The 10,928-nt window shown below is 40.2% G+C and overlaps 1 protein-coding gene across 4 annotated transcripts; it reads left to right on the top strand.

The window, feature by feature from the left end:
- The first annotated feature begins 207 nt into the window (after positions 1-207).
- Positions 208-10,185, top strand: pitx2 (paired-like homeodomain 2). Of its 4 annotated transcripts, none has more exons than XM_079668173.1 (4): positions 208-598; positions 3,170-3,239; positions 7,577-7,773; positions 8,615-10,185. In XM_079668173.1, the coding sequence occupies exons 2-4, from the start codon at positions 3,194-3,196 to the stop codon at positions 9,164-9,166; spliced, it is 795 nt and encodes a 264-aa protein (XP_079524299.1). In that variant the 5' UTR covers positions 208-598; positions 3,170-3,193; the 3' UTR covers positions 9,167-10,185. The 4 variants fall into 4 exon arrangements, with proteins under 4 accessions (XP_079524299.1, XP_079524300.1, XP_079524297.1 ...); XM_079668174.1 differs by having other exon boundaries at positions 3,173-3,239; XM_079668171.1 differs by lacking the exons at positions 208-598; positions 3,170-3,239 and adding an exon at positions 6,654-7,182.
- Positions 10,186-10,928: the final 743 nt, after the last annotated feature.

Here is a 10,928-nt window from a genome sequence, read left to right on the forward strand (position 1 = left end):
CAGGAATATCTGTTTTGTTTATTTGTCTTTAACATGCGTGTGCTTTTTAAAGATGCCATCCGGAATTTTTGTTTGATTGTTGTTGAAAGTTGAGAAGCTCCAAGTTTGCCCTCTGCTAGACTACACAGGCGCATACATACACAAACACACCCCTTTAAAAAGGCACACACACACACGCGGGGTCCCTCTGAGCTCAAAAGAAGGAGGAAAAAAATGCGCCACTGGAGCGTCTTTCAAGGGGGGAAAAGTTAAGGAAGACAGAAGAGGACGAACCAAGGGGAGACTCGGATGAAAGCACCTCCTTCGCTATTTCTACTCGCACCGTAAATAGATGGTTATTTATGCGCATAAATGAAACTATCCTAAAAGGTAGCACTGCGTCTTTTTTTTGGATAACATAGCGGGGAGCCACATCCACGCCAGATTCACATTTCCGGACAGAAACTTAGATTTAAGCTATACTGGACCTTGAAGTTTCCTGTATTTTCGCTATAAACACAATTCCTGGTGTCCGAGTGTGTTTGGACGGTGGAATTATCTCCGTATAGAATAAAACGCCGACGGCTGGGACAGACAACCCCACCGGTGTCTACAACTGGTAAGTGCAGCAGAGGAGGAGCAGAGGCACTAGCCTACAATAAATAAAACTGAGTTGTGAGTTAATGCAAGTGAATGGATTTGTTCCACTTCGTGTTTTGCCTGCTCGGCGTGTTTCTGTCGGAATTTCAAAGCCATGGCTGTAACAGAAAGCAGCATGAAGTGCTGTGAGGGCAGGGTTCGCCTTACAGGTCGCCAGATGATAATGATGTATCATTAGCGGTGATGGAGTGCGCGGAAATAAAATAAACGGAATCATTAAAAAATTGTATTTTTTTACCGTTTGTGATATGCATAAGTAAATAGTTAAATCTAAATAAAAATATCTGAAAAAAATAGACATTTGCGCATTTCGTAAAATGGTCACGTAGTTGAATCTTCTGATTACCAACATTTTGTACGAAATAATGTCAATTGAAAGTATATTTCGTGCCTGACTTAGTCTCAGTTCAGTTTGTTGCTCTAAAGTTATTAATAATGTTTGCGTAAATTCACGCACAAATGCATAAAAGTGTGGGTGAACCTAACAACAAAAAGTATTAACTCTCCTTCACTGGCCTAAATAAAATGGTGAGTAAGCTCTTAAAGCAAAGTTTAAATAACCCTGTTAATCGAAAGGAGTATCATGAGTTCAGATGAGTTTGACCCTCCTTTGAATTGTTTTGCATTACAGGAAGAAAAGCATTTGGGTAAAAAAGAGGCGACGTACACGGTCTCGCTTCTTTAATTAATATGGGACCATATGGTGGAGGTTAGCTTCTCCCGGTAAAGGCTGCTCTCTCATGCTGCACGGTGTTAATTTCAGAAGTAAAGCCAGTGCGAGGCAATGCCAGCTTTCTGTCTGCACTGGGCCTCGTGCCACGTGAGTCACTGATTCACATCAACTGTTGGTGCTGAGGTCGGTGCAATGAGAATGAATGGAAGAACGGGATTAATAGGAGTAATTATGAAATGAACGCAGCTATTTCTTTAAAACGCTCATAGTTCTTCAATGTGTTAAAGTAAAAAAAACAGCACTAAATATGTATAATGAGGATTAATTTCCTGAAATCATTGTGTTATTATTATAAAAGTTGTAGGCCTCAATTCTATTAAAAGCTGTGTTAAGGCATTAACTATATTTGACCCATATGCGTTTTTAAACAAGCAACATATGATTTTTTACTAACATGTAAATGCATTTCATAATATAGACAACTCTTTTTTTTCCTTTTTAAATGGTAGTTGTATGTACATGTTAACGAAATACATACCTTTACATTTCAAATCTACAAAAATAAGAGATACGTGAAATAAATAGGGAATAAATCAATGTAGAAAATAAGTCGATATTTTTTTGTTACACCATTCGTTTTTACACAGTAATAATAAAATACAGTGAAATGCATAAATAACACCGGTTGTGGTTTCAGAGGCCGCGGAGCAGCCAGCAGGCTGAAATATTGGAAGGAGCCCCTCATTAAATCTCACTGATTAGATAACACTGAGCCGCGTGCAATAACCTTACACCTTACAGGCTGACCCCCACTATTTCATTTTGCAGTGGGGATGTAAAGGATGGATGAGAAGAAAGGTTGTGCAGGTACACGCAGTAAAACTTAACCTCCAATATCTGCATCTTCTGAATAGGAGAAAAAAAGGCTCGCAGAGGATGTAGAGCAGGTGAAGGGAAGAGCTGAGGAAAATGGTTAACAGCATGACTGCATGCAAATTCCCCCCGAGTTGAATTATCATAAGCAAACAGTGTGAGCCTGGACTAATAAAACCCCATCTGTGTAACTTCATATCGAGGTAGTATGAGGGCTGCGATAATGAATTTTGTAATATCCCAGCGACAGACATCTCAATCAGACTGTAATCCCGTGATTTTACTGCGGAATCACTTCATTCTCCTCTGCAGGCTGCACCAAAACACAAGACCCGGCTCATGCACAACACGGAAGGTTTTATATTTTCAGACTGCACGAAAATAAATCTGACGCTGGAAAAAATAAATAATACATAACATGCAATAAATGGGAATGCTTGACTCCTATTTTTCCTAAATCAAATAAAACAAATATTATTTGTTATCCTACACAAATTATTGCATTGATTTATTCAGAGATATTTTCTAAGTAACTTTCTGCTATATATTCTAATATTGGCAGTTATTTCCTAACTCGTGTTAATTAAACTTTAAATAGGTGAATCACTGCCTCATTCCGACAAAAAATCAGACTTTGACATGTGAATAAGACTCACTAAAAGAAATCATCAATGAAATCCGAACTTGATGTCATTTGGAATGCATTTACCTCATTATAATGATCTTTACTGAGCCTGCTATCACACGAGTTGAATGTCTGATTTTTTTTTCTCTCCATCCATTTGAAATCTTTCCTCAAGACCACCATCACTTTTGTCTTGTAATCGGATATTTATCCTTTGAGCACACCACTATTCCTTTTAGTCTTCTGTTGACTCCAGAAAGTATTGACTGCAGAAGTAGAGTTGGATGTCAGTGACCAACACAGCGGGGTTGTTTACCAGACTTAAAGGCTAATTATGTCTCTTTTGTCTGTTGTTCCAGAAGCGGTTTCCTTAAATTGCCATAATGGACTCCCACTGCCGCAAACTGGCCACCACCTGCGCGCAAATAGGTGAGTATCTAATCCATCACCCATCACAAGTCCAACAGATTGAAGTAAAAATAAAACGTGTTTGGTAATTAGTAAAATAGACCTATTATCTTTTGAATTTTACATACAAGTATTTTATTTTTTGTTTATGTTATTCTATTTACACAGAACGGTGCTGTTGATAATAATGCAGGCTAAAGGTCAACGTGTGTGCTGATTTTCACTTATTATTTACAGCTAATACATTTTTTCATCAACATCATTCTTTTTTTTATTTGCCTAATTCAAAAGTGGCCTAAACACGGATATACGCTTCCTAAAACCTGAGCTGTTCTGTTTTAGTATTTGGTGAGCTAATAGTTTTTCGAGGTTTCTTAAAACAACCTTAAAAAAAAAAGTTTAAAAAAAAAAGCCAAAATAACGTTAATGTCTCACAAAATAATATCCCATTTTTAACCCACAGTTCAGTACTCTGAGATGATGATAAAATGCTGTTTTATTTGGACTTTTTGTAGTGGATGTTACTAGTTTGTTCCAAAATGATTGGTACTATTCTGGTTTCTTTTGCTTGTCGGTGTGAGAAGTTTTGTGAGTCCGTGGTGTGTGCTGTGTTAGAGGGACACCTGGTGCTAGAAAGTGGAGCTGCAGCTTCAGAGCATCATCCGATTATTTGATCGGGATGCAGCTCTGCAGCCACGTTAGTTATTGGAAAATGAATATTGTCATATATGACCTCTCACTAAATGTAGTAGACCATTTCAATTAAACATGTACTTGCATTAGGCACAGGAAATCTGTGCTTGTCCACAATGACAAACAATGTGGATTAGTATTTTGATCATATTACCAGAAACAACTACAAATACAAAATATACAAAAAGAGACTAAACAAAAGCTTAAATCCCATGCTCGACAAAGCCTGGGATTTATTAATTATTCTCCAATGTGGAAAGGGAAATTACATCAGGTGTTGTTAGGGTCTTAAACGAATAACCAATACGCCTCATTGCGTCTCATTTAGCCGACATTGATGGGGCTGTATGTGGCAGAGGGCAGGATGATCATAGCTCCTCGGCTGCACAATGTGAACAACCATCGATTAGGAATAATAGGATAACTAAAATAAAAACAGAATTACACGGAGGGGAGGCATGCTCACAGATAAAGACACACCAGCGCCAACTGTTTTGCTGTAATATATGCAGCGCTTGTTGGATTGACTCCGGGGAAAACTAAATGTATAATGAAAGCCCATCCGTGAGGAGGAATATACTAATGGAGGAATCTGATGTCCCCTTAATCCTATGTAAAAAGCCTTGTCGTCTCCCCCTATATTGACTGAATTGCTAATTAATGGCCCTCAATGGCGGAGGCCTATTGCGCGCAGTAATCCGCAGAAGAGAGATAAAGCATTCAGAAGGTAGGAATGAAGAGGAAACCGATAATCCACTTCAAGTTTAGTATTACAATACGGCGTAAAGGAAAAAAGGAGCAACACAGTGTTCGCTGCTGGGCCGAAAATAAGACAAGGAAAATATTTGTCTAGTATTGTTATGTTTTTTATCAAACAGCCTTATTTTGAAATGTAAAATGTTTTATTTTTAGAATCAAATATATCTAATGCACGACATTATTCATAATAAAATAGCCCTGATAATATTTTAATATACAAATACTCATTTTTAAAAAACCTTTTGGTTCATTTTTAGAAACGTTGTGAGAGGCCTGTATTGTTTACCTACAAATAATGACAAAAACATTGCATATGATGATTATGAGTTAAAATCCAAAGTATTTAGTCCTCCAAACAAGGTTACAATGCACTTTCAGACGCTTTTGGCTACCATATGTTTTAATAATGTCTCATCCCTACCGCTGAGTACGCTTTTGCGTATGTGTGTGTCTGTGTGTATGTTGAATTCAGTCTATGGTCTGCTGGTATTTATACATCAGGGGCTTTCACGGGATTAGCCCATAACTTCTTAACAGCGCCAAGTCCAAATGTGCTGGCTGAATGGGCGTCCGCCTGGACACGTGGAGATGGGAAGTGTGATAGTGAGGAGGGTGATCAAGCAATCGTGAAATGGAATTAGAAAAAGATGAAAAATGAAAAAGTCATTTTTCATTTCCAGTTGAATTGACCGCACTAATTGGCGTGGACGTGTCCTCTCTCCATCACCTGTTATGCAGCTGACATATCTCTCTCACCCACCGGTTTTTCCCTGCAAGGGTCTACGGACATGCTGTATTGTAAAGTCCCCGAAGGCCAATTTATAATTTGGGATACTGGGTTGTATAAATAAAATGTGATTGATTTGATTGATTGAATCTCCCACCTTGAAAATTAAACCCGCATGTGTTTGATGAGACGCGTTTACTTTGCCTTTACGCATTAAATCCTTGGGGAGTTATAGGTTAAAGAAATGTGCTGGCATATCTACTCAAACTCATTAAAAGTCCTCCTTCAGAAATTCTTAGGCAAATGAGAGTCTTATCAGATTAGAAGAAAAAACACTACAGGAGTGCTGGCTGGGAAAGACTGAGGGGTCCAAACGCAAAGTGGGGAGAGACATCCAGTTAAGCACCCAGATAAAGTAATCCGCCGTCAACAACCTGAGTCTGGTGGTTAACTGCGCTCCGGTGGGGTTCATTTAATGGATATTTGAACGTCAACTCTGGGGAGGGCCAGAGGATCGTCTCATTTGACAAGTAGTATGACAATGCTTTTCCTAAGTGGATATCACAGAATGTTGTACTTTATATTCAAGTAAGATTATGAAGATTATACAGATAATGCTTACATGCAATGCATTTGTTTGCCTTTCGGTAATACTGACACAAGTAACGTACCGTTATCTTGCTCTACGTGATAACGTTTGGCATAGCCATGCACTGTTTAAACATATTTTAAACAGCGTGTCTTTTGACAGGATCATTGTGCTGCAGTCTGTTGTTTGATATTCAGTGTGCCTCTTTTCTTTATACGGCTTTCAATACAATCGGCTCGGTGGCTCGCTTTATCCACAAAGAGTCCCTGAGTAAACTGCAGTGACAGAGCCTGCGGCTCAACTTGGGTATCAATAGAACTGCATCGTTTTACTGGGCCACTGGACCCATCTCATAAAATGAGGCCAAACTGTGTTATTTTCATTTTTATTTGGTCTTGGGCTGCTGCGCAACGGAGCACCGTGGGTACACCGTGCGTCCCATCTCTCTTTACATGCTTTTATTTGGAAATGAAAAATAAGCGCCAGCTCCGGCATAAACACATTGGCACACATATCTCGTTTCTGCGAGCTCCGGTTGGTTGGGCACACAGTCATATCCACATGCGTGTGCCTGTCAGAGAGGGGGCGGGCACAACTCGGTGACGTGGAGCTGTGGAGAGAGGCGCAGCTGAAATGAAGAGAGAGCAGTGTAGTGTATGCCTCTGGATCTAATATCACCTACCTGTCCTTGTCACTCTGATAGTCAGCCGAGGTAGCCACTGTTTACTGCCGGAGCTAGTATGGCAGCACTCAATGGCCTATTTTAAAGCAGTTTCCAGTTTTAACAGAAAGAAGATTTTATCTCAACCGCAAGAGGGACTGTTCTGGTGCGCGTTTTTTGGAGAACCGAACAAATTCCGCAGACGGACTTCCCGCTTATCCTTGCTGTACTAGAGGGACTTACTCTGCTTTTGACAGCCAGTTTTGCGATCTTCCGCCAATGAACTCTATGAGGGATCCTCTAAACACAGACCATCACCACCTCACAGGGAATAAACTTGCCTCCACGCACCACACGGCTCTGGCGATGGCCTCTACTTTACAGCCGCTGCAGCGGTCTGTGGACTCTAAACACCGGTTAGAGGTGCACACAGTGTCGGACACGTCCAGTCCGGAGTCTGTCGGTAAGAACCGCTTGGGGGGGGCAGATGTTTGCAGCAAGGCGCCGCAGATGTCATCTCGATATCAAACAAAAGGTGGCTCATATTTATCAACGTATAGGGAGTTTATTGTGCATGCAAAAAGGGCGATTATCGCTGTCATTAGACCAACACGTAATTAGTTTTGACACTTGTCTCTGGTGTGAAAAGTTCTGTGTTATGCAAAGTAAAGAGAGCTTTTGTTGTGCAACTGAAATTACCCTAGCATTAATAGATATGATCCGTGCCCATTAAATAATAATATAACATTATGAATTCAAATAAAATAAAAGGAAGCGAAGTAAAACAAAGCAAAAAAAACTGTTTATATTGTGCATCAGAGCATTTCATCCAAAACTGTCATGGATTCAGGATTGTTTCCCCCCTCTCTATAGCATACAGGCCTTAATCCGCCTGACCCAGACTAAATCAATTTATTTCCTCTTGACAGAAAAAGAAAAGAACCAAAATAAAAACGACGACTCTTCAGATGACCCAAAAAAGAAGCGGCAGCGGCGACAGAGGACTCACTTCACCAGCCAGCAGCTGCAAGAGCTCGAGGCCACTTTCCAGCGGAATCGCTACCCGGACATGAGCACGAGGGAGGAGATAGCCGTGTGGACCAACCTCACAGAGGCCCGGGTCAGGGTGAGTGCTCCCTTGGGTACAAATAAAAACAATCCGTGTGTGTAATTTCGGGTAATTTGTGCCCGGTTAACCTCCCAATACGATTCCTTATTTTTACGCACTGACACCAAACTTTACGCACGGCTGAATTTTTCTCGAAAATAATGTAGTACATAGTTTTGAGCTGGGAAACAAATAATCAGACTCTTGTTTAAATAAACTCCTGGTACGAGCTCAATTGAATTAGATTGTATATCTTTGTCCATATAATTCTAATCACATAATGCAAAATAAGCATTTTCAAATTATTTGTGTTTCTGGGCACATTTAAATCAGTTCAGTAATTTCATAATAGAATATAGCATCAGCTAATTAATTGTTATTTGCCTATTAAGTGTAATTACATGCTAAGAGGTGGTTAACAGTTAAGGTTGTTGACATTAGTCGGGGGCAGATACCAGTCGTGTTCTCCTGTTCGTGTGAAAGAGGTGCAAAGCTTGTATTTTGCGATTGTCGCCCTGGTGCTGTGTGATTAAGGTCAGAGTGTTTGCAGGCTGCAGAGGAATACACATTAGGATGTTGCAGTGAGAGCCCAGTGTGTATTCTGCGAAGATAAAAAATGAATCAAGGCAGAATTGTCTGCACATGAAAACAAAGACATATATATTTTTTAGGATTTACAAACATAATATTATTTACTAATATACGCTTCGTGTGGATTTAAATTAAACACTAGCAACAACAAAAAATATATTATTGCATGTAGAACTCATATTGGCTATTTCAATAAATATAGAGGCTAGTAAATTAAGTATTTCAAAAATATATATTTTCTAACCTTCTCTAATTTCTTTCGCTCTAGGTTTGGTTCAAGAACCGGCGAGCCAAGTGGAGGAAACGGGAAAGAAACCAACAAGCCGAGCTCTGCAAAAGCGGCTTCGGCCCGCAATTCAATGGACTCATGCAGCCCTACGAAGACATGTACCCGAGCTACACGTACAACAACTGGGCCGCCAAGGGCCTCACGTCGGCGTCTTTATCTACCAAAAGCTTCCCTTTCTTCAACTCCATGAATGTCAACCCCTTATCCTCGCAGAACATGTTCTCGCCGCCCAACTCCATATCCTCCATGACTTCCAGCATGGTTCCTTCGGCGGTGACCGGGGTGCCGGGCTCCAGCCTCAACAGCCTGAATAACTTGAACAACCTCAGTAACCCGTCCCTCAACTCGGGGGTGCCCACCTCGGCGTGCCCCTACGCGCCTCCGACCCCCCCTTATGTGTACAGGGACACTTGTAACTCCAGCCTGGCCAGCCTGAGACTGAAAGCCAAGCAGCACTCGAGTTTTGGATACGTGCAGAATCCGGCCGCTAATCTGAGCGCCTGCCAGTACGCCGTGGACAGACCAGTCTAATACCTACCTGCACAGTAAACAATGACCCCCTTAGCAAGTCATTATAGGTGTAGTGACGCTATAAGTGTTGTTTTTCTCTAAAGGGAGTCTAGCAGTGAGATAATTGTACTTTTTACACGTGTTTCAGGACATTTCTTGATTTTTTCTTGTTGGATTGTGACTTGCATTATTCTCACTTTTTCCATCAAGTTGTTGCCACTTGTTTCTTGAACATCCCCACACTCCTTAAAGAAACAAGTGAGACTATTCCATCCGTTTATTTTTTGGGGGAAAGCATTAGATTTTTAGGGTGATTACAAGACCTATTGGTTTGTTATGGGGGTCATTTTTTGCAGTGTGTGGGTAATCACAAACAGCCGGCCACAGGAACAAGAGACTACTACAACTACTTTTTCATTTTTCAAAAAAGGGCACTAGAAGACTGAACCACTGAAACAAGTTAAACTCCAGGTCGGAGTCAAAACTGAAACGGGAGATTTTAGGTTTATTCCCCTTTGATGAGTCCAGGGCTGCTTCAAACCGCACCACAGTAAACAAAAGGCCTGTTTTATTCTTCATAGCTCTTCGTGAGGGTTTTTTTTCTGGTGGATTTTGGACGTTTGTTGTTGACTGAAAAGGTTGTATATATATTTGAATTATCATCTCCTGTTTGTTGAAGCGAATGCGCTATAACCCTCCAGTCCTCTCCAGGTTCAATTTATCAACGCATGTGAAAAAAAAAAAACCTAAAAAGGAATCATGTTTTGCTTGCAAACAAAAAGGGAATGTAAATACTAAAACGCACCAGTTGTGTGTTTCTAACATATTATAAATTTATTATTAATGTCTGTGTGAATATCGACTTAGAATAGCAATTCTGGATAAAAAAAAAAAAGAAGCATCAAAAATGTTCCTGCGACAAATTATTTGGTTTTTTGCTCTGTGTATACTATTTGGTACGGAATTATGTTTTTTTTTTTCAACATCCAAAAAAACTATTGTGTTTTATTTAATGGAAGTAAATATATTGTTCAAAAACATTCTGATGTTATTGAATCTTTGTGTTGGTAGTCTGTTAGTGGAGTGTAAAGCAATGACAGTCTGTCTATAGCCTTTCGATTATGTGAGGTGCTTGTGCGGCTAATCTATAGAGGAAAACAATGGCCGCTCCAATACACATCAGCGAGATGCTCCGTCAGATTAACTGCTGAATACATGTCTGTCTGCCTGCCCAGCCAAGCTGGGCACTGGTGCTTGAAATAACACGGGAATCAACAAACAGGAGGGGGACCACACAATGGCGACAACAGTCCATTAGGGTTTGTTATTTCTTCCAGTGTTTGAACTCAGGAGAGATTCTCCCTTAAGGGGATTATTTGGGAAACGTTCACAATAAACAGCTTTAAATAAATTATTGGATTCTTTACTACATTTGTATTAATCCATGAAGATGATCTATAAAATGTGTGAAATATAAATAACTCAAAAATATATTGTTTAGAAGTTGTGTTCATAATAAGCGTTGCTCCCTTTTTAATTATCCTTATGCAGCCTACTGACTCACACTATCTGTTTGCGTTTGAATTGTCCCCCTCTTTGTAATTGGGCACTGTTTAAGTCATGCTTTATAGTGCGCAAATGAGCCAAAGCAAAGCTACGGTCTAGGACAACGATGAATTACAAGCTTAAGCAAACACTCGCACAGACACTCAAAAACACACACACACACACACACACACACACACACACACACACACACACACACACACACACACACACACAC

Source organism: Notothenia rossii (assembly GCF_949606895.1).
Source record: "Notothenia rossii genome assembly, chromosome: 3".
Taxonomy (NCBI): domain Eukaryota; kingdom Metazoa; phylum Chordata; class Actinopteri; order Perciformes; family Nototheniidae; genus Notothenia; species Notothenia rossii.